The sequence below is a fragment of the Corvus hawaiiensis genome, chromosome 26 (assembly GCF_020740725.1).
Source record: "Corvus hawaiiensis isolate bCorHaw1 chromosome 26, bCorHaw1.pri.cur, whole genome shotgun sequence".
NCBI classification, from domain to species: Eukaryota; Metazoa; Chordata; class Aves; order Passeriformes; family Corvidae; genus Corvus; species Corvus hawaiiensis.
The window spans coordinates 7,422,373-7,450,335 of record NC_063238.1 but is presented as its reverse complement, the minus strand read 5'-3'; the positions used below and the strand labels follow the sequence as shown (position 1 = coordinate 7,450,335).

The 27,963-nt window shown below is 38.6% G+C and overlaps 1 protein-coding gene across 7 annotated transcripts in view; it reads right to left on the bottom strand.

Moving 5' to 3' along the window:
* Positions 1-27,963, bottom strand: part of CHD7 (chromodomain helicase DNA binding protein 7) — a 131,872-nt gene that overhangs the window by 29,646 nt on the left and 74,263 nt on the right. For 6 of the 7 annotated variants that reach the window (XM_048286429.1, XM_048286432.1, XM_048286431.1 and 3 more), the window contains 9 exons: positions 18,706-18,844; positions 15,207-15,344; positions 14,062-14,127; positions 9,036-9,091; positions 7,517-7,631; positions 6,057-6,140; positions 4,989-5,126; positions 4,771-4,892; positions 4,096-4,339 (listed from right to left, as the gene is read on the bottom strand). In XM_048286429.1, coding sequence (XP_048142386.1) covers positions 4,096-4,339; positions 4,771-4,892; positions 4,989-5,126; positions 6,057-6,140; positions 7,517-7,631; positions 9,036-9,091; positions 14,062-14,127; positions 15,207-15,344; positions 18,706-18,844 — 1,102 coding nt within the window. The remainder of the gene's footprint in view (positions 1-4,095; positions 4,340-4,770; positions 4,893-4,988; positions 5,127-6,056; positions 6,141-7,516; positions 7,632-9,035; positions 9,092-14,061; positions 14,128-15,206; positions 15,345-18,705; positions 18,845-27,963) is intronic. The other variant, XM_048286430.1, reaches the window with a different exon arrangement.

The following is a 27,963-nucleotide window of genomic DNA, read 5'->3' as shown; positions in this document are numbered from 1 at the left end:
ATTCAAAACACCTACAATTCGTAGAATGGCTTGGGTTGGAAGGGACCTTGAAGACCATCTAGTTCCAACATCCCTGCCATGAGCAGGGACACCTCCCACTAGACCAGGTTGCTCAAAGCTCTGTTCCATCTGGCCTTGAACACTTCCAGGGATGGAGAATCTACAACAACTCTAGTGAACAGCTTTGACAGAAGCAAGTATCTGAACTTTTAAATGGAGAATGTGTATCTCTGCATAAAATTTCATATTTTTGTAAGTCTGTGTTAAGCAAAGTTCTACAGGACAAATACCTTGATGTCTGGCACCATATTCACAGGTTCATTAGTTCAGTCTTATTTTCAGCACTTATATAAAGACTTTACAAACTTTATTCAGGACCATGAAATGAGCATCTTTTTGACATTATGCTATGCTTCTTCCCAATGCTGTTCAAAGAAAAATGTAATTTGGTACCTCCAATGTCACTGGGTCTGTGCAGAAAAACTGTCTCTCTAAGGATGGTCACTACACAAGTTCAAAGCCATTCCACATTTTCAAAGGACTCTGGCATGGGTTGTATATTGAATACATTTCAAAAGAAACATATATTTTACAGTAAGGTGACCATTACTTCCTTTAGACCTGTGCAAGACTGAATCCTTTTATAAGTGACCTGCATATAATCCTCTCCAAACTGTGGGGATCAGAACTGGCTACTGACTCAATGAAATTATTGAAAACCTGATATCCTGAACTCAGCATTAAATCTGCCTACTCACATCAAGAACATTTCAGAAAGAGTAATGACCTGCTCAACAATGCTTTCTCGTGGCATAGTCCAGAAATATTTATCTTGTTAGGGGCAAAAAACTGTTACTTAACAAACAGCAGATGAAGATACATTAAGTGGGCAACTTTGAAAGCCAGCAAACTGAAATTCTGTAACCTTTTCATGAGCCAAGTAAATTTCCATCACAAACCAAGTCAACTCTTTTCCAAGACTCTGTCATTAGCTGTATTTGGCATATATAGTTTTTGTAATTTTAAAGCAGAACTTCTCAGAAGTGGGACAACATGGAAAAATACACAGTTTATTTGATATTCCAACCAGGGAAAGGCCCCTAGGAAGACCTTTCAGTTACATTGTTCAAGAACACCAGAACAGGCTTCTCTATGTGAACCTCACAAGCAGAATGTCTCTGAAAACACCATGTCCTTACTGTTGAAGTCACACCACTGCAGAAACTTATTTTGTTATTGACTACTCTCTAGCATTTTACAACAACTTGACTTTGGTAACTGGTGTTGACTCTGAAAAATCACACTACTGCAGATAGGGTAGGTGCTTCTTATGCATGTTGTCTCTTGTTATTGCCCTTCAAAAGCCACTCAGACTTTCTCAATATTCAATTATCTTTTTGAGGAACAGCTCAGGTTGAGAGGCCCCTTTTCATATTAAGCCCTAAAAAGCCAAAGATACCTGATGTCTGGGTTGATGTGTTTGGCAAGGGAACTAGAAATGATGCTGCTAAAATCATGTCTTCTTTCTCTCCCTTTTTGTCTCCCATCATATGCCCAGTAATGGTACTTTGGAGAACGCCAGAGTGAACACTACATGGGGACTCTTATTTTCAGAACATGAAGAGATTCTTTCCCTGTAATTCGGTTTCTACCATGCGTTCCACAAAAAGCTGACAGTCAGACAAAGAATTGAACACAGAAGGTGATTTTGTGACATATTTAAGCTAGCTGCCACCAAAAGGATGAGTTTTCCATTTCTCTTTTATCCCTAAATGTAGTAATTGTCTGATCTCCTCTTAAGCCAGTTCAGGGAGCAAAGCCAGCAGAAAATTATTCATTTTTTCTGGACCATGAGTGCTTTGTCATTACTTGCTATGGAGTCAAATGACTACCACGCTCATTGCATGAAGTGAGTTAAGCATATAGCAACGGGGGAACAAAACTTTCTGCTGCATCTTGCTGTAGATGCTTTTAGTTGCCTTTAGATCAATGAAACAAAACTGCCAAAATAAGAATCTGCACAGTAAGTGGGATTTCTCAGATGACATTCCTTCGGGTTTCATACTAAGTAACTGCTGTATCCTAAGGGGAAGAACATGCTGAGAACAAGCACCACTCGAATAGAAACAAATATGAATTTTAACACAGGAAGCAATTCAGCAGACAGTATTTGTATAAACCTAAATTTTTTAATTATATAAAATATCAATCTCTGCTAAGAAATTACTTTAAAACCAGAAAAACTGATTTCAACCACACTTCATTTGTGTATTATACATCTAGGTAAGAAACTAAATGTGATAATTATCATAAAAAATATTAGAGATTAATAGAATGGCCTGGATTGGGACCTTAAAGATGATCTAATTCCAACCCTCCTGCTGTGGACTGGGACATACAGAACTTCTCTGGGCCACTAGATCTCAACATAGCAACTGTTATTCAAATAGATCTTCAACAAAACACATAGGATTTTAATTTGAAAGTTTCTTTGATAAATTGCTGAGAAAACACTTATTTTCTAGACCAAACAGCTGTAACTTCTAACTAATATAAATTACTACGTGTTTCTCTGCTCTAAGTATGTAGTTCTATTCCTGTTTGCCATAATGGCACGTCAAGTTGTGCCACAGTTATCACCTTCAAAAGAGTTTTTAATCATTTTTTTACCTATAAAAACATATTTTCTATCTTGCAATCACTCTCATAGCTTTGCTCTAAGACTCTGGTTTTTCAACACTCTTTGAGGATATGAAGTGAGAACTAAGCAGAACTGGAGTACCCATCACATCACTGACAAAGAGAAGAATGCTGTAACTTCTCTCATCTTTATATTAAAGATTTGTTTCCTCCTACACACTTGCACTCCACTAGCCCTTTCAACCACTGTGTCATAGTATGAACTCATGTTTAATTGGTAATGTGCCATGACACAAAAAGGATCTGCTTTTGTCTTGCAGCCTTCCCAGAGCTGAGCTCTCCCTACGGTAAGAATCATCTTCATTCCTTGTCCACAGACAGCCTTAAATTTAGCTATTCTGAGTATTGCTAGATTGGATCCAGTTTATTAAGTAATACAGCTTTCTTTGTATCCATGAACTGTCTTAATCATTTACCACTCTCCACATCTCTGTGTCATTTGAAAACTTCCTCAGTAATGATTTTATGTTTTCTTTCAGATCATTGCTAAGCTATATAGCTCATGGATGTGAACCAATCCCTGAAGAACTATGCTGGAAATGCAAATCATTTCTCATTAACAATTACATTAAGGAGTATCAGCTAGCCAGTTTTAAATCCACTTAATGTGTGCCATATTGATTTTATATCCTTCTAGTTTATTAATCAAAATGTTCAGTGGTGTAAAATGAAACACTTTAAAGAAAATCTAAATGTATGAATTCACCACTATCAATTTTTAAAGTTCAGTTGAAAATAGTACTCCACAGGTTGAACTTCCACTCTTTTTCTCTCTTACATGAGGAAGATTTTATTGTTTTGCAGTAACATTCAATGTATGCACATTTTATTTTCCCCCAGTTCTGTTTACTCTGGGAAAAGCCAGGAGTAGGGATCTGTTGCTCTTCTTAGCTTCTGTTTTCCAAATAATTTTCTGTTTCTATGCCTAGTCTTTTCTGTTTTTCTTCATTACAACTATTCAACCTAAGCACAGTAACACAGATTCAAAATATATCTGACTTACAAAATTTGATAAAGAAGCATTGACAAGTTTAATTTCTGCAAGCAGGTCTTTCCTGGAATGGTAGGCAAAGATTGATTTTTAAGCTTAGTTCCACTTAAAGGAGTTTCTCCATTAAGAATCTCTTCTGCCAGCTCTCCTCAGAAATGCAAAATAACAAAAACCTTGCATGAAAGAATGAAACTCTAAAACAAAAATTGCACCATCTCTTGGTGCCCCTTTATTTCCAGAGATATACTGGCCACTATTAAAAAGCATTCTTAATACATGCATCTGTATTTCTAACTGAAATCTAATATAACAGTACTGAAAAACTAATTGATGCTTAAATTAATAAACAACTGTAAAGCATATACAAAAAAAAGAGAAAAAGAAAAGTCATGAAAAGCTTTTACCTGTGGATCTTTGAAATACATTTCATACAACTGAATGGTCCGCCGACTCGCTTGACTCCCATGATACACAACCACATTCAACTCTGTCCAGGTGCGGAACTCCCTTTCCCAGTTGGGAATTGTGGACAATGGTGCAATAACCAAGAAAGGACCATGGATTCCTTTCAAATATATCTCATAGAGAAACGTAATGGACTGGATAGTCTTTCCCAACCCCATTTCATCTGCTAAAATGCAGTTTCGTCTGAAAGCAATAATAAAAACAGTCTGAATGATTTATTCCCAACTTAAAACATCAGTAAGGCGATAACAGGAATAAACCAGATATTTCTAGAATGAAAAGGCATCTTAACATTTTTGCATTTTAAGTAAATGTTATGATTTGTGATGCAGTCAGCATGGATATATCTCTTCCATGTATCTCTCAATTTCACAAGGGGGAGGAAGGGGCAGCAGGGGCATGCATGAACCCAAAGCACTTGCCACAGAAATCTGTCAGAAATATTCACGTTCCACCCCAAATTAGTTTGTATACGACTCCTGCTGCAAAAAATCTGCCATGTAAATGATTCTAAAATCTCACTTTAGTAGGTTACTTTCAAAGGTTGCTATTCCAAGGTAAGCTATAAAAGCTTTTCCAAAGCAGGATTTAGTAGTAAGCAATGTTTTACATACGTGTTGTACCAATTGAAAAGAAGCCAGTTTACTCCCTCCAACTGGTATTCCCTGAGTTTGTTATTGTTTTTATACTCCCTGGAACTCTCCGATTTCTTCCAGTCATCGGCAGGAGGTCGCTCCTGTTTCAAATACAGCAAATCCCATTAGTGGTTTCTAAAAGACCACATTACTTTACTATTTTCAAATAAAATCCTCTATATAGAGCCAATTCTTACCACACGCTCCATTTCTGGCTCCCTAGACATCAGTTTCTCAAATTCTTCGATCTTGGCTTGGTCGATGTCTTGCTTGAGCTCCCAAGTGCTGTCCTCATAAGGAAGCGAACACCACTTCACCAGATAATGTGTTACAGGCTTTGTTAAGACAAAAATTACATTACATCACAATACAGAAAGAAAAAAAGTGTAACCATTTTTACAGGAGATCTGCAGGCTAGATAAAGTTCAAAAAGCTTGATCAGACCTGAATGTCTGACTCAGCCAAAAGGATAAACAGCAGGCTGACACCTTGACGACCTAGTGAAGTAAGATGAGAACCTGGAGAATGCAGGCTCACCACCAAAATGAGCATAACACAACATTTGAAAACAGTAAGGTTAGACTAAAATTTAGAAGCAAAACAGTATTAATTTTTCAACCCTTAAAATTTCTATGCTTTACTACATATTTACAAATCAACTGTTTTCTCTTATTAGCATCATCAGAAACTTCACAACAGACAAATAAACCACCAGCATTCACTGACAGAGCACACATGGAAACAGTGACGCTGCCAGTGAAGCTTTCTATTCTCCCAGGATCAAAAAGGAATCTCCTGGAAGACAAAACCATCTCTTTTGCAGAACAAGTCATTAAAAATGAAGAAACAGCAAGTTCAGGACTTCTTCTGTAACAGGTAGTCTAAACAATGTCTAAACCATTATGACATTTAGCTAAGACTCTTTCTTGCAATTTTCATTTAAATTCTGCATTACATGCATGGACATCATATTTCTACCATATTAAATATCACTTCTTTGTTGTTGTTGCTTTATGGTTGGTTGTTTTGTGTTTTTTTAAATATAGGTAAGAAGTTATAAGAAGTTTGGAATTCTCACTTAACCCCCTTTATTTAAGGGAAACTGCTACATCAACCAATGTTTTCTCAAACATGTTCCTATTTTATACATACATATATATCATGGTACTTTCTGTGTTTAATATATTCTAATTAACATATTTCTAAACAATAAATTCTAAACGCAGTGTCTATATGACTAGAGATGCACTACAAGTTTTGTTTACCTCTCCATTATCATCTGTGCTACGTGAAAAATCCATGATTCGATCAACTTCCACATAATCTGGATTAAAAAGCTCATCATCAATCTGTTCAAGGAGAGAGGCAAAAATATAAAAGATATCTCTATTAGCCCTTCCTGAGAGGAAAAATGATTATATATTTCATCAGGCAATAATATTTTGGGTCACGGTGACACAGAATTTATATTTGGCAAACTTCAACATGTTAATTGAAATGCTACAATTCAGCAAGATCATTCCCCGTGAGGGAATCAGACTTCTCAGACTTTGTTAACTGGGCCTCTTAATTACTGTGTGAAACCTTTTACTGTGAGAGAATGTTTAAGAATATTTTAAATGAAGTGTGAAATTACAATTCACTAATGAGCAATCGAAAAGGCTTATGGCATGCAATGCATTTAGCATTCTTGAAAACTACAGCTTGCAATAAAGAAATAAGAGCCTTGTACACTAAGTGCCTTTGGATTATTTTAACTACAGGAATTGCCTAACTGCTTTACAAGCAAGATTCAAAGATTATTATTTCAAAAAACAGAGAAAACACAATGCATGCATACACAGTTTCTCCAAAAATCACAATTTTTTAGGTTTGTTCTTATGCTTTAAACAACTTACAGGATTCTCTTGCATACTAAAGCATTGCATTTAATTTTATAGTTTAAAGATCCACTCCAACAGAAGAGAGAGACAAAAGGTTGTTTTATATTAAAGACTGCATATTTTAAAAGCTTTTTCTAAAACAAGGACAAATTCCAAATATTTACAATAACTTGTGACCCACTTGAAAACAGATTAAAAAAACAAAATAGAAACAATTCCAGGTATCTTCACTTAGAACAGATGAAAGTTTTCAATTTGCAACAGGTTTTTATTTCAGCTTGAATGGTATAGTAAAAATAAATATAAAGAAATAAATACAGGAGCTCGTGAACACAACTTTTTTCTTCTAAAAGACAGCATTTTTCTAAAAGGTAGTCTTTCAGAGACACAAATCAGCAGATCTTGTCTTTTATTGACAGGACCCCTGCCACATTACTGCTTGTGGCTCTAAGTGAAATTAAATTGATGATAAAAAGCTTAGAATCCCTAGTGAGCAGCAGTCCATAACACAGAAAAATGGCATGCATTTCTTCTGGCATAATCAGCTCCTGAGAAAAAAAGACATGGTACTGATTCAGTCAGGCTTACAAGGCAAATAACTAGCCACTCACTTCAAGGGCAAAAAACAAAACCAAAAAGTATAGGAAAAAGTATTCAGTCAGGATAGATCATTTGACTTTCATAAGCTTGCAAGACTTGCATCCAGAATGGTTATGCTTTATATCGGAATAAGTGCTACTGATATATCACACAGTTATTCACAATGTTCTGCTTGTATACAGAACAAGAACTCCTAAAAATATTCCTTAAACACCCAAAAGAAACAAACAAAAAAATCGTACTTCGGAAAGGAATTTATTCTGGCCCTGTTTTGCTTTAAACCGCTTAATCTTCTGCTGAATTCTCTTGTCTTTGTCCAGCTCTTCCACAGATGCCCACTGACAGTGAAGGTAAGAACTAGAAGATGAAACAGAAAAATCTTACTCAAACTCTCCTTCCATTGCACTCCTTATGTATGCCACTAGTATAACTAGAACTTTCCAGCACGTGGTAGTGCTATGCTTGGAAAACTGGACACTATCTTCTTTATCATACAGATTATTAACCAATCATCTTCACTCAAAGTAATTACACTTACTAATAGAGAAACTTGTCAGGAAATAGAAACAACTCCCACTCAAAATTTAAATACATACCCTCTATACTTAGTTTGGCACAAAGCTAGGACAATTTTTACTTGGCATACTTAAAACATAATTACTATACAAGATACTTATGGCAAATTCACTGTTTAGCATCATTTTCTAGCAAAGAGAATAATATTCTAGCATTTTTATAAGTTAATGAAAAGTTGCAAATATTTTAAGTACTAACATCCTATATAATTTTTTTGTGAGAACAGCATTGTAACTCAAAATTGCTTGTGAGTCTTTTCGATAGAGAAAAGAAAACCCCTTGTAAATGCAGTTCCTCAGTAACAACACAGAATAAGGAAGAGCATCTCTGCCAAAGTGACTTGTCCCACTCCATAAATTTAGTCTGTCAAAAGTTCTATTGCTAAGACACAACAGTTAGCACAAAAATTATATGTCTATTTAATAGAACTAAACAAAGCATAATTAAGCAATTAAACATTATACAATAAACAATATAGTGCAAAAGGTACAAAAATGACAGCATATTTCAAGTAAAGTCAACTATGTGCAGTTAGCTGCCATAAGCTCCCTTAAAGCAGATTTCTGTCTCTCAGATAGAAAATTCGGTAAAAATAAACAAGGTGTGCTACTTTTCTACAAGAAAAGTGAGCTTATCCAGCTATGAAGTGTTTTATTTTAAGTACTGATTGCATTGCAGTTTCAGAGTCCAGAAGTGAAACAACACGCTGCTCTCACCACGATTACATTCCTCTCATGGAGGGGTAACGATCTGCTGGAATACTGAAAGCCATCTCATTTGTTTGTTATCTTAGACATTTTGTTCAACATAAATCTTGTTTTTGAAACAACATTAAGGGTTATTTTTGAGTAGTTTGCACACACTTTCTCTACGGTTGCAGTTAGACCTACACAGCTACACATGTGTTCATGAGCCTGCATGCATAACGAGCCTTAAAGCATTTAATAGCAGAGCAATTTTATCTATGGATTTAATTCTGGAGAGAACACAAATTAAGACAACACTGTCAAACCCTGTACCACCAATGCAAGGTATTTCCCTGTTTATTTGTCACTGTTTTGGATTAAGCATTAGGTATGTTTAAAGTTCGATAATAAGTTGCATCAATTACAAAACGATTTTTGAAAGCTATTTGGAAGTTATGTGAACTTAAGGATAGCAGTCAAACCTGTGACTTTTACTTACAAGTTTTTGTACTTTACGTAGAATTCCTCTATTTCTACTCCCTCTCCATTTTCCATCTAAAAGAAAAGAAATGTTGAAACATGAATTAAATCTGTAAACGGCCCAATTTAGTAAACAATTTAAAAACTGTCTGAGATATGGACTACGGTACTCACATAGAGACACAAGTGGAGGTGTAGGAAAAGATTTGTGGGGGAGGACATGGGTGAGGAGTTTCCTCCAGCTGCTTACCCAAGTACATACTGCACTGCTTACTACAACTTCCAAGACATGAATCATTTGAACTCCTCCCTAACCACATGCAGCTTCATTCACAACCTCACCCCAAATCTGGCTTTCTGCCAAACCCACAGTGTTAAGTAGAAGCCAAGTGTACCATTTTCTCAGGCAGCAGCCAATTAGCAACTGCACTCCTGAATGCCATATGTATTATTTTTGGCTGGCTCATGGCAACTTTACATTGTGGGTTTTGTAATGTTTTAAAAAAGAGTTTTAAAGGGGGTTTATTCCTCCATATAGTTAATAACTCCAAACAAGAAGCCATATAAAACTAAACCTTATACCTATGCTAGAATTTTAGTGCATCAGTGTTCATGGCTTTAGTTTTACTCAACGGTGCAATTAAATTCACTCAGGCAAGATGTCTCACATACAGAGCAGCCAAATTAAATTAACACCAAAAACTACATTTAAAGCAAGGTTAAAGTTGTGATATAAACCAGCAAAACCAAGGGCATTCAGTGCTAAGGGTTGAGCTACCCTTAACTCATCCCTGGTGCCAAAGTATTGCATAACATATGGCATGTAATACTTTGTTGAATTAACCCAGCCATAGGACAAACTAAGGACAGTGCACCAGGCACACATTTAGAATTCGGTTTATGTCACAATATTAATGGTTTGTTTTTACTAATGAACTTTAGGAAAATTTTAAATAGAGGAGCATTTTCTGGTTCATACATTTCATCAGGGACAACAAAATCTGTAATAACTACTGTATATGCAGCATTAAACATGCAAAACTGTTGACTGCTGTACAAATCAACATTTTTTGTATTTCTATATATATTTTAAAATATATACACACACACACACACACACACACAAGAGGGACTACTCTGAAACTTTTATTTTTGTTTTGTCATCTTTAGTTGCTGGCTAGATGTTACCTCCATAGCAGTGCAATTAAAGAACAACAGTAGCAGCTGCATTAAACTGTGTTCTAGCACAGTAAAGTTCATGCACTCCTAGTCCCTAATTCACACAGTATTCCTTTACTTCCTGACTAGCAAGGGAGTTTCAGTTTAGCATTTATATCACTCCATTACAGTCTGCTTGTGTTCATTCCTAGAGAAGGAAGCAACACCAAATTCCACCTATTTCTCCCTAAAGAAATGGAAGAAGATTCCTGGTGCTACTTCTTGATCTTTTTGAATCTTCTGTCGAAGAAGAAAAGCTGTTCAAACTATCCTCTAAACCTAAATACAGGGAAGAAACTTCTATGACACTTACAAAGACACTGTCAAAGGAAGGAATCTGAAGACCATCAAGATGTTTTTTAAACAAAAAATTGAGAAGAGTCTTTCTCAAGATTATATTAATATTTAGAGATCAAAACTGCATTGAAAAAAGAAGCTGGAGATCACATTACCTGAACCTATTCACTGCCCTGAGGCAAAATTAGTCTTTAAGAAGTCAACCTTAATTTTAAGACATTAACTTCTTTTATTATCTAAAATCTATTACAGCCAAATCTCTTTGATTAGTGTTAAACCAGAATGCTTTGAGATCCATCAGTATTACAATGACAACATCATTAAACACCTTTACATAGAGGTTTCATAGTAACCAACTTCACTCCCCTCAACAGCATTTCAGTCAAATGTATTTTTTGTCAGCTGCCAACTTAATAACAATAATTTGCAATGCAGATCTTGATAAATTCTGTAACTCTCATAAGTAAAACACACTTTTGTATTGTCTAATAGGTAATAACTGGTCTATGTTATTAGATGTTTTATGAGAGTGCATCAAAGATTCACCTAAGCAAAAAGTATTTCAGAAAAAATATTTTTAAAATCTTAGTCTGGCATTTAGCACCTATGCCCTCCTCCAAAAATCTAATCAAATTAAAATTGTCAGCACTCAAGCAGAGGTTAACAGTACATCAGTTTAGGGTATAAGAGACAGCAGCTTATGCCTCTGATGTCACTGTGCACCCACCACTACCCGTACATTTACTTGAACCAGGTAAAAAGGTGAGATAGAACATTTATGCAAATTCTCCCCAAAATGATTACACAGACATCCTAAAATAACACATGGCAGACTTGGGCAATGCAGGACACTTCAAATTATCACTTCCAGGTGCGACCAGATCTGATTCACAGTCTCTGCAGATAATTGAAGAAATAAATGACCCCTTCATTCAAGCAAATATTTAAAAGCACATTATCTTGCATGCCATTGCCACAGAGGTGATACAGTAACACTGCTAATGCAAAAGTTAGTTGTGTAAGCCACTCAGGTGTAGATACAAAAGCTTGGGGGGGAAAAAAAGCCAAAAAAACAACCAATCAACCAAAAAAAAAACCTAAGAAAAAAACAAACCATGAGAAAACCCCAAACCACCACAACTATCAACTACCAGAAAAATAGCAGACAACACATTAGTAACAGATGCAAAGCAACACACAAAACCCAGTTACCTCAATTGATACACAGCACTAAATTGTAAACTGATCAGTTTGAGGAAGAGATGTAGGTATTGTACACATTACAATTAGTTCTAATTCTCACGTGTACTAGGAGGCAAAAAGAGACATTCACACGTGTAACATGCAGGTACAGGGTTCTACAGACTCCCTGTCTTTCCACAATATGTGCTATTTGTGCTGGATAGCATAATCAGTTCTAGCTATTCCTTTTCAAAGTTAAGAAGCAGGAAGTCAAAAAGGATTGAATGAAAAATTTCAACATCCAAACTCATCAGCTTTGGAAAGAGAGTGATACATGTACTTAATGCTTTCTGCAAGAAGACGGAATATTCAAAGGAATTCAATATTCCATGTTAAGAACAACTGGGAAAACTACTGTCTTTTTACTTCAAACATGAACTCAGTTCTAACTTTTACTCTGTATGTTTCAAAAATGGCTGCAAGTACAGCGCTGCATCCTATCTAACTCCAGAACTAGACTAAGGCTATTTCTCAGAAAACCAGCATGATTTTATGATAAGAATACTGCTCCAAAAGCATATTCATTATCTAATGTCCTTTACTTGAATGCAACATCTTTGTTACAACGTAATCCACTGAAAGGTTTCCTAGTGAAGCCTCTCCTCATGTTTATTTTATGCACTGGTCCTGATCGCAGCAATTTTACTTTGATTAGTAATCTAAAAACCAGGGTTTTGATGACGTTAGTAAGAGTGTAAAAGACCTTTAATAAAAGCACAGTTGGATATTTCAGATGTTAAATATTAACATCCTGAAATCCTTTTTTTTTTTTTTTTTAAATTTGGAGAAGAGGGTTGGGGAGAAGAGCAGGGAAAGAAGAGACACCCCTCAAACCTGCAAATACAATCCATAAAAAACATTAAAGAAAAAGCTCAAAATAGAGCTTGCCTCCAGCAGAGCTTGCAATCAAAGACATGTAAGCAGCAGACCAACCACTTCCCACAAACTGCTGCAAAATACACACTCCCCATGAGTAATCACACCTTTGTTTGCAGGGGAGAGGAAGAAGGGAAGAATAATTGGTGAAAAACAGCTTCCCATGTAAAGACATTTATGAAAGAACCACATTCTCCTCTCCTGTCTAGTAGACCATCAGGACAACTAAATACTCACTTTGTATTACTTCAAGTTTATCTGAAAAATAAGCCTATGGTTTGAAACACAAAATACAGCTCTAGACTTAAAAAAAACAAATAAAAAAAAAACAAAACAGAAAAAAACTCCAAAAGGCCCTAGAAGTTTTATGCTGTGCAAGATGCATAAACAGGTCAGATTAAATCACAGGCACTCATGACATTGAACGAATGTAGGTTTACAAAACTGTTAATGATGTTAGGACAGTAGTAATAAAATTGAACACACACACCCCACCCCACCCAAGAAAACCAAACAAAAACCCAAAACCAAACCCCAAACCACCACAACATTGAATAAAACATCTATGAATAAAGGCAATTTTCCCTTCTCCAATGTGAAAATTAACACTGAGGAAAAGATGAGTTTCTGGTTAACTAAGATCCACATGATGTCATATCTGCATAAGTCAGACAATTTTCTGTCCAACTGTAGCGCAAGTCAGAGAATTAGCTCCACAAAAGAGTCTATAAATATAATCATGCCTTTTTTGGAGTAAGTTCTTTTTTACTTCCTTCTCAGAGTTCTAATACTTTGGAAGTGCAAAGGCCTTCCTTCAAGTTGTGAAGCAGGTTAGAAAAATCTGTAAGCAAAATAAGAACCTAACTAGGAACCAGGGCAAAATTGTAAGGGAACCACACTGAACTTGAGTGTTTCTTTCACCATCTTAGCACAGTGAAAAGGAAGATATTCATCACCTGTGTACGTATCATACTTGGTCACTTGTAAATCTGTTTCAGCTGCTAAGCACAACTGCCATCAAAAGATACAAAAATTATGGGCAAGGGTTTTTGTTTACTAGAAAAGGCAGATGTTTGGGATACAGGAGAGTTCTCTCATTCCTCAAACTCCTATGGAATATCACTCTGAAATGAAGAGCACCACAGATTTCACCAGGCACGTATATTTGCAAAAATCAAATTTTTCATCCAACAAAAGCAAGAAATTAGTAAAAGATTAAACAATCTGGTTTGCGTATGTCTACTGAAAAACATGTTGCATACCCTCTGAAAACACTTTCAGGGAACCTCCTCTATTCAACAGAACAGATTTTTAATTGAGAATATCTGAGGTATTTTAAGAACTCAGTAAGGGCTTCAGCACAAATATGCTTAGCCTATTTAAAAATATGGGGGGAAGGGGATTTGTTTTACCTTTTTCTTGACTAAACGGCTACTCATGATTTTCTCCACAACAGGACCTTCAGCATCAGCAGATTCCTACATCATAAACAGCATACAAGAGTTATGCAAGTGCACCTCTGTTAAAGACTTCCTTTATTAGAAAAACCTTAAAATAATTTTTTGTAACAGTAGCTTAATACCAAGAGGACATTTTCCCCCTAGCATGAGAACTTTAAGGATTCAAAGAGATTTAATGCCATAATAAAGGATTGAAGGATACTTGTTTGAGCCCATTTTGAAGACCTAATGCAACTCCAGCTCTCTCAGTTAAGGCTGACATGCACAGACAAACAAATGTAACATCACGAGAAGTTCTCCTCTCCTAAAATAATACATGCTTTCAGCACCATACAGTCTAAACAGGAGATGATGTTCAGAAGCTCTAGTTGGCTGTGCAGGTGTCCCACACAATTGCTCTCAAAACTGCCTGCAATTCTGTATTACATTAATTCACTATTACAACAGGAGGCAAACCATCCAAATTCTCTTTATGATAAGACACAATTAACAATGGAGATCACATACAGTATTTCACAAGGCTTAACAAATTGCCAAATGAAATACCAAAGAACATGTATATATTCTCCAATAGGTCATCAGTTAAATGAAGTAGTTCTTTGAAAAAGCACTACAAAACAATGAGATTGTTACAACAGTCATTCCTACAGTATTACCCCTCATCTTATTCAAACTATTTTATCCATCATTTACATTGCACAGAGAATAAAGTACCCTGCTGGGTACTACAAGGCAGTAATTTCATAAAGGAGTTCTTATGGTGCCTAGCAGCAGGGGACAAGCTTGAGTGGTTTATTAAAGTCACAGAAGCCAGACCACTGAATTCACAGAAGTAAATTCAAGACTCCTAGCAGTACAGTTTAGCTTTCCTTTAGCTAGGGACCACTAATTTCAAAGAACTCAGCCTGAACTTTCAAGCTGCGTATCATCAGCTTGCAAACAAAGCCATGAGTTCCTATATTTTTTTAAGAATGCAAAAACAAATGTCTTCTGGCACACTGTGTCAACCATGTATGAATATAATTCAGGAAAAGGGCCCATATTTGATTACTGAGTGCTGCAGTTACAGCCACCTTTCCAGTCTATTCATATCTGACCTGTTGCTCTGACTGAGAAGTATTTGAAGGAGAGTCTCTTCCAGCAGCATCAGCATCATCAGCCTCCTCATCTGAAATCTTGAACTCCAGGTCTTCGGTATAACGCTTCCTCTTCACCTGCCTGCTGGAGCGTCGTTTCTGAAAAGAAAACATTAATCCTTTTCATGAGAAACAAAATTGATAAGCAGCAGAATAACTGAGAAGACTTCTCTGTGTCTCAAATACACTAGTGTGCAGTAAATGCTGTGATTTCTACAGCACCCTGGTAGAAATAATGGACTCAGGACCCCCTACTATTCCGAATTCCTGCCTGGTAGCTATTCTTAAATTCTGTAAGCAAAAAACAACAAAAAACCTAAAATGAAGCAAAAAACCAACCACGAACAAAAATCGATTTTATGCTTGTTCCAAGTTGGAAAGTGGGGGGGGCGGGGATTGTTTCACTTTTTTAAACATTACTAAAACAATGTTAGCCTATCTCAGAAAGCAATTAAAACCCAAGAAGTTGCACCTCTCCATTCACATCTCTAACAAACTTTGACAGATGGCCAACGCAGGAGCCAAACACCACCTTTCCACAGCATGGCCCACTGTGTTGCTAAGCAGTGACAACACACTTTCTTCCTCTCCCCATCCGCCCAGTCATACCAGGATTATCTTGTAGGGGAAACACAACAAAATACGATTTCCTCACTTCACTGACCCAGCACTGTTCAGAAAGGCATCCTGCAGCACAGCATGGGAAAAGACCCCAAACTAATAGAGGAGAATGGAAAACTTGAACCACCCCAAATTGAAAACATGACTTCTGTGTTCCCACACCCTCACCACCAGGATGAGAGACTGCTTCAGCAAAACTGCACAAAACAACCTGTAAAATACACAAGTATGCATTTCACAGAATTTGTACCTTGATGCCCGGTGCTGGGTATTGTTATCTACAACAATAAAATTCAACTTCCCAGATAATCTGCATCAGGTTATACATTTGAAAAGCTGTAAGCATATGTTGTTGAAGGAAACGGTCAACTGAGCATCAAATATCTCAATGGAGTAATGTATATATTAAAATTATAATATATCAACTGTTAAAAAAACCCCACCTTAATGACTTGATACACCATTTATTTATATATTTAACACTATTCGTTTATACATCTTTCTCAGCTACCACACCTCCTCACTGGTACATGCAAATACTTACGTAGCTTGTTTAACAGACTTATGCACCCAAGTTTCTCAATATACATAGACAAAGTCAAATATTTACTTTTAGATAGCTAATCATGCTTTTAAAAGCATAAATACCTGATGCACTTTACAAAATTAGAAATTATTTATTTAACTGAAAACGAAAATTTTGAGCAAAGGTTAAGCTTACATCACCCTTTTAAACAATGGTGATGTGGCTTCTTCCTTTAACACAGTAACTTACGGGGGTTTCCACAAAACAATATTTTTATACTTCAAAATAGATAACACTTGACAAATTTGCATCTTGATTTACATGATCACTGATGGGAAAATACCAATTTTCTTCTGACTCTGTAGGTAAGTCTTACCATTACTTTTGGTGCCAAAAATCTCTTCTTCCATTTCCCTAACAGAAATAATACCTAAAACATAATGGAAGCCTTTATTTGATTTTTTTTTTTTTTACTTGATGAACTTCCTGTTTCCTCTTACATTCATGTGTGGTTTTGCAATTGTTATGCACTGTTGTCAGAAACTAAGCATATGTTTACCTGCATCAGATTATCTTTAACTTGCTAACTGATCTATAGGTAGAAAGGTGAATAACAGGTTTGATAATGGAATATAAAAAAATCTGCAAAACATACAAAGGCAAGTACTTCTCCTCTTTAAAGAAAACAGTGTATCACTATGCACTACTACATAATATCACTACAGAAGGCCCGGGATTTAACACTAAGAATGCAACTGTGTTTTAGACAACTGAGTAACATCAATCTTGGTTGAGAAATGCGTAACAAGTTTATTAACTGTAGCTGTCCTAGCAAACATGGTTGGAACCATTTCCTAAGTTCATGCAAACAAGTACAGGTGCTGTATAGCATGAACAGTACAAGAAAGTATTAAGAAAACAAAAAGTTTCCTGAAATACTTTGTTACATTTAATTTAAAAGTGATGCAAGTACCCTAGCACTTCTACTTGCCCAAAAAAAAAAAAAAAAAAAAAAAAATCAAACAATGTTTATCACCCAATTGTGTTTGACAAAGAGAAAGTTTTTGTTCCACTAGACTGAAAACAAGCAAACAATGCAGAGATGTTCAATTGTAAATAGAATATAATCACCTACAAATTAACCCAAAAAAACCCATCAGCTCCAAAGTTTCTTCATCTTTTCCCTTAATCAGGCTGAGCGAGAACTGCAGCACTGGACAGAAAACTTACTTCTTCAAACATTTCAACATCTTCATGGTGTAACTCAACTTCTTTAATTCAGAACACACAGTTTGAAGGAGTCAGGAAGAACAATGTCTTCTGCTGCCTCTTTTGTTTTTAACCAGAATATACTGGATTGCTCACATTTCATTATTTACTACATTCTTCTCGAAAATAATGGGAGGAAAGGCATAAACCATGCTAGTGTAGGACAACTGTTTGCCAAAGTCTTCACCAGGCTACTCTGACCATTCCCAACTGATCATCAGTCTGAACATCTCTCATAACCAGAAGCAACCCATCCACAACCTGATGTGAAATGGACAAATGTAGTGGATTCAACGTACACTGGTATGACTACATAGGAATCTCATACTTCCCCCACCTCAATTTGTCCCCACCTCTTCATGAGGGGATTTTTATTTCTAGTGCCCACTCCAACCGCTGCCAGCAGAAGCAAGCCAGGAGCTGACCACTTCTTAACATGTCTAATGACAGAGCACACAAAACTTGTCATACATGCTACTCTATTTCCAGATTTTCTTTACATGAAACAAAGTTTGGACAGATGGTGATTGGTGTACCGTGGTCAAGAAAAATTAATCAGCGTGAGCCCATGACTGGTAGTCCTGCAAAAAAAGCCCTTCATCCACTAAAGCAGTGTAGCTGCAAGTCCCTGACATGCATGTTTCCAACACTCTGCTTTGTCATGTCTCATTCTTGATTTCAGAAGGTTTGCAAAGCCAATGCAAGAATAAACACCAAGCTTATAAGCAAGACCTTGTAATAGAGCATGAAGTCTACAGAACAGAACATTCAGCATCATAACTGCAACAGTTATCGAAGAGAATGTGTGAAGACTCAGCAGCACCATACACATATCTGCAAGTAACAAGACTGTAAAGCAAAACTATGACAAAAAATACTTTTTTTTGTAAAATATTAACCCTGTTGATTTTCATTTCTCACTTTCTTTGAAAACAATACAGAAATTATCCAAATACCTGTACCTCTATAACAAAGATGATGAGAACTATTGTTTTATGCTTCTAAGTTGTCAAAGCCTACAATGAACTTCAACAATAGCATTACCTGAACCCCTGGATCATCTTCATCTTCAGGATGAGGTGACGGTGGTGGAGTTTTTTCCAAATCTGAGTTTTCAGAACCTTCCTTTCCCTTGTTAACCTTTTTCTTCGCAGCACTGGCTTCTGAATCTTGCTTCTTGCTACTAAAACAGAGGTATTTTTAATCAATATTTGTAGAAAAATATAAGCAAGAGGTGCTTAACAAAACAGTTGATCTGTGAGATGTTTGTTATGAGTGACTTTTTTATTTTCAACCGCCTTTCTTAAGAATTTCAAGGTAACTGCAAAATCAATGATGCATGGGCCATCACCACACATGCCTTAACAACACTCCTTGCTTCTTTCCTTCAAGACCTTAGACAGCGACACACGATGTGTACTCAACAAGAAACTAAAAATGAGATGGGAAAAGAGGAGCTGCTCTCTTCAGAACCTGCACTTTCTGAAAGCAGTGTTTGGACAACCTGACACATGAGAAGAGAAACAGGGTGACGAATGTGCTTGTCTTATATTAACGGCGCAGACCAGGTAAGCAGAACCAGAGTAAGCGTTACCAAAACAAAGGACTGAATTCATCTTCTTCTGCAATCCTTGCTATTTCCAAGCAGGAAATGCACTTTAGTGTCAGTGCTGAGGGCACCCATACAGCCTCAATGCATGCAACTGCAGCTTGTACAGGGGGAAAATACACCCAGCTAGTATCTCAGCATCTACACAATACTAGAACGCTCTATCCACTGACAGTAGAGAAATGTTTTGGGGGTTGTTCCTTCCCTTCCTCCCCCATGAAAATGTTCACCACTTGAAGAGCTAGGACTGCATGTCTCCAACTGCACTCAGAGGCTTGAAAATGGGTGAAGATGGACATATCAAAATCCAGCTTTAAATACACTGTCACCAAAGCACACACTGGGATGATCTGCAGCATGGCAGGGGTGAATTTTTTAAATAGTAATGAAATCGATGATGTAAGTTAGTATTTTTAAACACATTTAGCCTTTGAGTCTGAGGCAGGTTTTTACTAGTTTTTTTGTGGTCAACCCCCAGCAGCCCATTACCAATGTGAGGGGCTTACTAAAGGAAAGTGTTGAGATGACTGACAGCAGAGCAGACCTGTGTGCTGGTAGCTGATGCATGGCAAGCACAGGTCACCAAGCGCTATATCAGCCACTTTTATATGGCTTCTGCATTCTCATCACTTTAATTTCATACCTGGGAAACTGCCTAGGGTTTGTTCTTTCTTCATGATCCTCACATTTGTAATTTCTCATTTAAACATCAGCTTTAGGTTTGTTTGTTTTGATCAGCACATTAGCCCACCAATAGTGTATTTTGGAGCTGTAATTTAAAATTTCCCAATACAGTCACATGTCTCCTCAGGACTGTGACAACTTGGCTATGGTATATTTTCTCCTTGCATCCTATGCTTAAACTAACGACGCTGATTTCCAAGTTTAAAAAAAAACAAAAAAAAACAAAAAAAAAAAAAACCCAAAAAAAAAACCCCTGAGTTTTGAACACGGATTTGTATTATTGCAAAATTGTCTCTACTCAGCCCTAGCGAGGCCACATCTGGAGTACTGTGTCCAGTTCCGGACTCCTCAGTAAAACAAAAACAAGAAGCTAGTGGAAGCTGGTGGAGAGGATACAGAAGAGGGGCACAATGATGACTAGGGGTCTGGAGCATCTCTCTTATGAGGAGAGACTGCAGTAGCTGGGCCTATTTAAAGAGAAGACTGAGCCCAGATAATCTACAGAGGTCACTTCCAACCCTAATAATTCTGTGATTCATTAATGCATATAAATATCTCAATACCAGGTGTCAAGAGGATGGTACCAGACTCTTTTCAGTGGTGCACAGTGACAAGACAAGTAGCAATGGCCAGAAACAAAAACAGAAGTTCCACCTCAACATGAAGAAGAACTTCCTTACAATGAGGGTGGCAGAGCACTGGAACAGTGAGGTCGTGGAGTCTCCCCCTCTGGAGACATTCAAAATCCACCTGGACACCTTCCTGTGTCACCTGCTCTAGGTGACCCTGACTCGGCAGGGGGCTTGGATGAGATGATCTCCAGAGGTGCCTTCCAACCCTAACAATCCCGTGATCTTGTGAAATTAACAGGACTCGACACAGCTCAAAAAAACCCCACCTCAAACTGTGACAATTAAAAAAAAAAAATTAAAATGAAAGGGGATGGGCGGGGGGAAGTTTGACACGGCGGAAAGAGCGCGGGCACAGCGGGGGCAGAGTTGGGCACGGCGGGAGGAGCGCGGGCAGAGGGCGAGCCCCGAGAGGCGGCGGGGCCGGGCAGCGCGCGTCCCTCCCTCCCTTCCCTCGCTCCCTCCCTCCCTCCCTCGGTGCCCGGCGGGCTCCCCTCCCTCCCCGCCGGCGCTTGTTTCCGCTCTGGCTGCCACCAATGGCACAAAAAGCCGCAGCTGAAGCGGGGCCCCCTTCGCCTTTTCATCCGCACGCCGAGAGCGCTGGCGTCGCCCCGGCAACCCGCGGCCACGTGACCAGCACCTGCTCCGCTGGCCGGCGGCCACCGAGCGCTGCCATCTGCTTCCCTCAATCAGCGCCCGCCCGCTCCCGGCACCTGCGCGGCCGCGGCACGGGAACCCCCACCGCACACACACCGGCTTTTATCAAATCACCGCGAAACCGCTTCCAAAAACACCAGCTACAAACTAAAAACCAAACAGCAACAAAACAAAACAAAGAAAAAACCCCGCTTTAACGCATTTCTCGAACTTGTTTAAATGGAAGGTGAAGATCGCCGCCAGGTGAAGCGCGCTGACAGCCCAGCGCCTTTCGCCCCTGACCCCCGTAAATCGGAGCGGGGCGCGCAATTAAAGCTCAGCCGTCGTGCCGTGCCCCCGGTGCACGGCCGCCTGTGAATAACAGGCTTAAAGCCGGGAAGAATAGCGTGGGCTAGGCGGGATAAAACACCAGCCTGCTGAAAGGCCGGGCAGCGCTAACGAGGGCCCGCCGACCCGCCGACCCACCGACCGCGCTGCGCTCCCGGCCGGCCGGGTGCAGACAAAGAGCCCGGCGCTGCGGGCAGGTCCGCCCCGACACGGGTTCCTTTCTGGCCTCTCAGAGACCTTTCCCTCTCCGAGCCATTCATGACCTGTATCTACTCCCGAGCCGTGCGCCTCGGCGTACACACGCACTCTCGGCAACGGAGACGCGGCCGAAGAGATCGGACAGTTTCAAATCACTTCCCTTTCCAGGCCAGTTATAAACACACACATGAAAGAGCCACCAAACTGGGATGAACAAAGCCCGTGTGCAGCTCCACAGGGAATTTTAAGTTCTAAATTCAGCAACAGAATTGCTCTTTTTAAATGCACAGCTACAACTTCTTTGAAGGAAAGGGAAAAAAAAAGGTGGAGTAGAAATAGAAGAACAGCACTACCCTTCTAAATGCAGGGACACACTGCTTCCCAGTGCATCACACACCCAGGAGCTTCATCTGGCCAGTGGGAGGAACATCAGCTTCCTTACATTGTCAGCAACTGTTCTTCATCTTCGCAGAGCCAGTGTGATTTGTTCCTGACAATTAAATGTACCCACTTTTGACTCAGCCTTTGCACTTTCCAGCAGATCATACTCAAGACCATTCAGGAACAGCATTAGCCTGGAACAGAATTACCTTTCCACATGAAGAACAGGCAGGTACTTAGAGATTGTTCTCAGAGACCCTGCCATTAGGTATCCCTGTCAATGCTCAACATTGAGTGCACACGATTAGTACTTTCCAAGTCTGGCAATAAGGAAGGTAAACTGTAACATACATACATATTTAGGCAACCATCTCTCATTTGTTTTTACACATGCATGAATGCAAAATTTAGCCAAGGCCCACTAGTGACAAGGTAAGTGTCCAGTCCCAAAATGAGAACTATAAATCTAGGACAAACTGAAGCAGTATTTGCCACACACAAAATACTAAAGTATTTCAAAACTGTCAGTTAAACTCGCCCCTCAATTCCAGTGATATAAATACAGACATTTCAGATTAGATCTTTTACAATCTCGCTGTCCAATATCACTTTCTGGTTTCACCCTCTCACCCTCGAGGACTGCACACCATACTGACCAAATGGGACCAGTAAGAAGACAACCTGCAGAAGGTCAAACAAGCAAACAACATGAAGAAAAAGAGGATGAAGAGGAAAACTGTAAGTAGGACAACTGAAAAGAGAGCTTGATTTACAATTTGAGAAAGATATCCAAACTCCGACAAAGTGTTTTGTGTCAGCCCAGCAGCCACCAAGAGAGCTAGATGAAACTCCAGAAACTTACAGGGGCAAACCATCTGACTCAAAAATGACCCCAAAATCATGACATGCTTTCAGCATTAAGAGGGGAAGTAATTAGCCCATACGTTTACACTGTGTAACTATTTCACCTGATCTGGGTAACTGATAGATCTGTTTATTAGTATAATTTATGACAACTATCATGACTTGGATGCTGTTTTTTTCTATAATTCTATATCTAAAATAAGTCAGATGGATTACTGATTTTTTATTTTACCATTTGGGAACATTGTCCTGTAACAGATGCATGATTGGAACCTGGCTGAGACGAACTTTACACATTCACTGTGGAGCATAAAAACAATTGAAAAATAATCCCACTTTCTCAAAATGTCAGAGATGTGAGCTTTATACTGTACTGCCTTACCCAAGGAAAATGGTTATTTTTTAAAGCTCCTAGTGTAAACAAAACTTCTTTTTAAATCCATTTTTATGGATCACAAAAGTAGGAAAAACAACAGGTTTTTTCCAGTCTGAAAAGTCAGCCAAATTACTAAAAAGCTTCGGTAATAGTGAAGCCTACAAGGCCTGCCCTGCAGCACAAGCAAAGGTAAATATCAGGCAGCTGGGCTGGTTCAAAAGGGAGATGAGGACAGGTGTGAACAGGAACAGCCTCAGCGGACACATGCATGGAAATCTCGCACGATTTCCTGTTCTCTCCCAAAGGCAGCCCCTTCCTGCCTTGCTCAGGATGATCTGACCTTGGGAGTGGAAACCACCACCACTGCCTCGGGACCTCTCTTCCTGTCCTCCAGCTCCCCTGGGTGCTGCGTTCTGCTATCCTCACCGCTCCCCCACACAGCAGCCTCTTCCCACTTCCGTGGCCAGGAGCCATCCCCTTTCCGATACAACAAACAGCCGAACCATGTGCCAAAAAGCCCTTCTCCACCTCCCTCTAGAAACTGTGATTATGCTCATGTTTAGCACTTCCCTTGTAAGCCACAACCCACTTGCCCTACACTGTGTCCCAGGCTGCTGTTCAGTGTGTGGGAAAGATGAAGAGCTTTCCCTGCCACAGGGAGGGGAGGAAGCAGATATGAGCAGCCCTGCAAAGCACAGCACACTGCTTTGAGGAGATGGGACGAGGCAAGAGATACTGCAAATAGCTGCCATTTGGCCCTTACAAATAGTTACTGCTCCTGCCACCATAATCAGTGGCCACTCTCTAGGGTTTCATAGGAAGTGGCAGGAGAGATATCAGCTGTGCTGCAGCGTGATCTTCTCAAACAGGTGGTCCTCATCTCCTCCAGGGACAGGCACAGGAGGAACAGACATCTGAGCCATGACTTTGCAATTCAGTAGGATTACTTGCCTTTTCCTGTCCATCTACTTTTGGAAAAATCTGCCTGCTTTGCATGTGCCTGCAAGCTGGCTCCGCAACATTTAGAGCCCACATAATACTCAGCACCCACCCAATTTAACGAAAACCCTTCACTTGTCATCCTAGGTTTACCTACAGTTTGCTTTCAAACTTGACTAGTTTGGTCCACAAGAGATTGTTTTGCCAATGTTATTTTTTTTTTAGCCACCACTGTATTTGTATTTCAGTATTGGCAGGATTGGGCTAATAGCCCTTAAACTGTAATAGTACAATATTATTGTGTGCTCTTTCCTTCACTATGCAGTGTAACATACTAGCAGCCTATTTGGGCGTTTTCTTTCTTTTTGAGAGCCCATGACACAATTAAAACCACCAGGAAATTAACCAGATTCTTCCATTTTCCAATCTGACTTGTCCTTCACATGAAGGTGCATTTCAGTGAGGCAGGCTGCTCATTTTGTCTCAACTTGCACCAAAAGTAACAGAGATGTGAAGGACAAAGTTTCTGGAGTTTTGTTATTATTTGTTACATAAAAGGATTATACTTTTAGTTGAAATTGGAACTAAAATAATAGGGTTATGAGCTATATTAAATTACAAAATGGTTAAGATAATTAAACACCAGATTTTTTCTTCCCTGTGTATGCTCTAATACAGCCTGTGTCAAACTTAACTATTAATGACTCATTATGCTCTATCCAAAACATGTTGCTCTTCAACAAATACCTAACTTTATCTACCTTAATTTTACATGACTGCAGAACTCTTCTATTGAAGCTGATCATCTTTCTCAGGAATAAGGACCATTAGTTATGCACAGCATTTTTAGATTTCTAAACCACACTACTCCTTTTCAATGCTTAGAAGTAAAATATTGAGCAATATAAGCGGTAGCAGTAATGACATGCTAGATACTAACTTTATCAAAATATTTTACCTCTACATAATCATCCATAATCTGTATTAACTTGCATTAATCTCACTCATCTCAGCTACTGTAATATTTCCTTTCCGGAGTTAGTGCTGCTGAAACACTGTGGTTTATATGATTAAACATTTGGACTGTTGATTTATTTAAAAACTCGATTCAGTGATCTGTCAATGGACAGATCCAGTCTGTGATGTTGCCAAAGTAAGCACATTTCTTTCACCAATTTAAAATTCTTTGGCAGCATAGCATCCCCACACATTCTCTGGGTTCTTCAAAGAAGCTTGATACTGAAGCTGACAAGACCACAAAATGAGAACAACCTTGTTTTCAAGACAGCATTTGGTAACGAGAGGCACAAGCCTGTTACAGCAAAAATAGGACTTTCTCCACACCCCTGAGTAAGCATAAGGAACACTGAATGCTGTTACTGTTGCTCCAAACATGTTTCTCTCACAGGTAAAACAACAGGGCTTAGTACTTACTAAAATACTGTAAGTCACCTAGCCAGCCAGGGACAAGAGTCATTGTATGGGAAAGAAGATAAAGACTCTCCTATGAACACAGCTAAGAAAACAGTGTTTTGTTCCTTCAGAGGAAACACTGCTCCTTTAATCTGCACAGCATGTCCCAGAATTTAGAGATGATGTGCATAGAGATACTAGGATTGAGTGGACAGGACAGACCAGCTCTGAGCTCTGATGTCCAGACTGTCACCCATGGGTGTTTTTGAGGCAGACTCCTTCTAACCATGGTTTATCAAACAAGACTTCACTCTAGTCAATTGAGAAGTCCTGCAGTAAAAGTTTTTTTTACTTTTTGGCAGCAAAAATGTAGGAAATGCTCAGTAACACTTATTATGTAGCTGGGTCAGCCTTTAAACCTGTGAGTCTAGGGAACTTGAGCATGTCTCTTTAGAGGAATGGCTGAGGAAGCTGGGCATGTTTAGCCTAGAGATGACTGAGAAAAGATCTTATCAATGCATACAAGTATCTTAAGGATGAGTGTCGAGACAATGGAGACAGAGACTGCTCAGAGGTGCCCACTGACAGGACATGGAACAGTGGGTACAAACTGAAACACAGGAAGTTCCATCTGTCTAAGAAGAAAAACTTTACGTTGAGGGTGACAGAGCACTGGAACAGGCTACCCACAGGGTCTGTGGACTCTCCTTCCCTGGAGATATTAAAAACCCGCCTGGATGGACCCTGTGCAGCCTGCTATAGGTGAACCTGCTTTAGCAGGGAGGTTGAACTACATGATCTCCAGGGTCCCTCTTCAACCCCAACCATCCTGTGATTCTATGAAAAGGCTGGTTTAGCTGATACAGTATTTTAATTTCAAAAATACATACTGGGTGATTTATAACTTAAGAGATTTTTCTAAGCTGTGAATTGCTGCTGTGTATGTAAACCCCATCCTTAGGACAGTCTGGTACACTGTTGGAACCCTGGGTTCCAACAGTACACAGCCAAAGTAAATGCTGCAGTACGGATAAGCTGATCAACTGTAATTTACTGATAAGTTAATAAAACCTGTACACAACAACACTTGGTTTTACAAGCCACTGTTTAGAAATTCTTCAGGAAACATCATCTCTGCTAGTATAGAAACTTCTCTGTCTTGCTGAAGCAACAAGTAACGTCTTACTGTTCATCCTCATTTAGCTATGGAGCTGTATCAAACCTAACCAATAAACAGTCAGTCTTGTAGAATATATGCAAAGCTGATTCATTAACTGTAATTTTTAAACCCTAATACAAATGGATTTTGCAAACTGATTTGGATTAACCAAGTCTGGCTGTGCTTCCATCTGGAAGTTATATTTTATAACTCTAACCACATCTTGAAAAACAGATTCAGATGTTTGGAACAAATTCAGAACAGTTGTAAGAAATTCTAGGTACAAATGAAAAAAAAATATTGAGCTTTAATGTCTTTTTGGTCTCAGTTTTCTTCCAAGTAGGCATTTAAAACCACGGTGTTTAGGGACTTGAGGAACAAGGAAAGAATCTGTATTATTACCTGTGACACATTTACTCATGTGTAACGACAGTTTATTCTTTCTTGTACTACTCTGTAGCATTTTAAGCCTATCCTGATAAAGATACACCATGCTCAATAGAAAGTTAAGAAACCCAGTCCAGAAACAGAGTTGAACTATCTGGTCTACACACTAAGATTTTCTGCTAGGAAAATTGTCTTTACACAAAACAGGAAAATTAATATAATCCTTATGGTGAGAACACATTAATATCCATATAAAAATGCCTTTTTAACAGCAGACCTTAGAGCCCATCAGTTGTGTTAGTATAAAAATGTGTCTGTAAGGGTTGTACAGTGTACAACAACGTGAAGTACCTAACTTCTTTATTTAGGGAAAAACATCATCAAACCATTTTACTCTAAGCCTTCATCTCTGAATTTGGTCAAACCTGCATTAGTGTTGAAGCAATTTAATTTCTCAACACAAAAACCACACACAAGGACAGATGAGGATTAAAGAAGAGTGAGTTCGTTTTGAAATCTAATACATCCAGAAACTTTTCTGCCTTGAAAGGGAGAAACTAACCTTCTGCCTTTCCAGCTTGCTTAAAATAACTGTGAAGCCATAAACAGGAAAGTCAAACAAGAGAAATGTGCCCAAGCTTCTCAAAAACATGATGTTGTAGATGGTAGAAGGCAAACG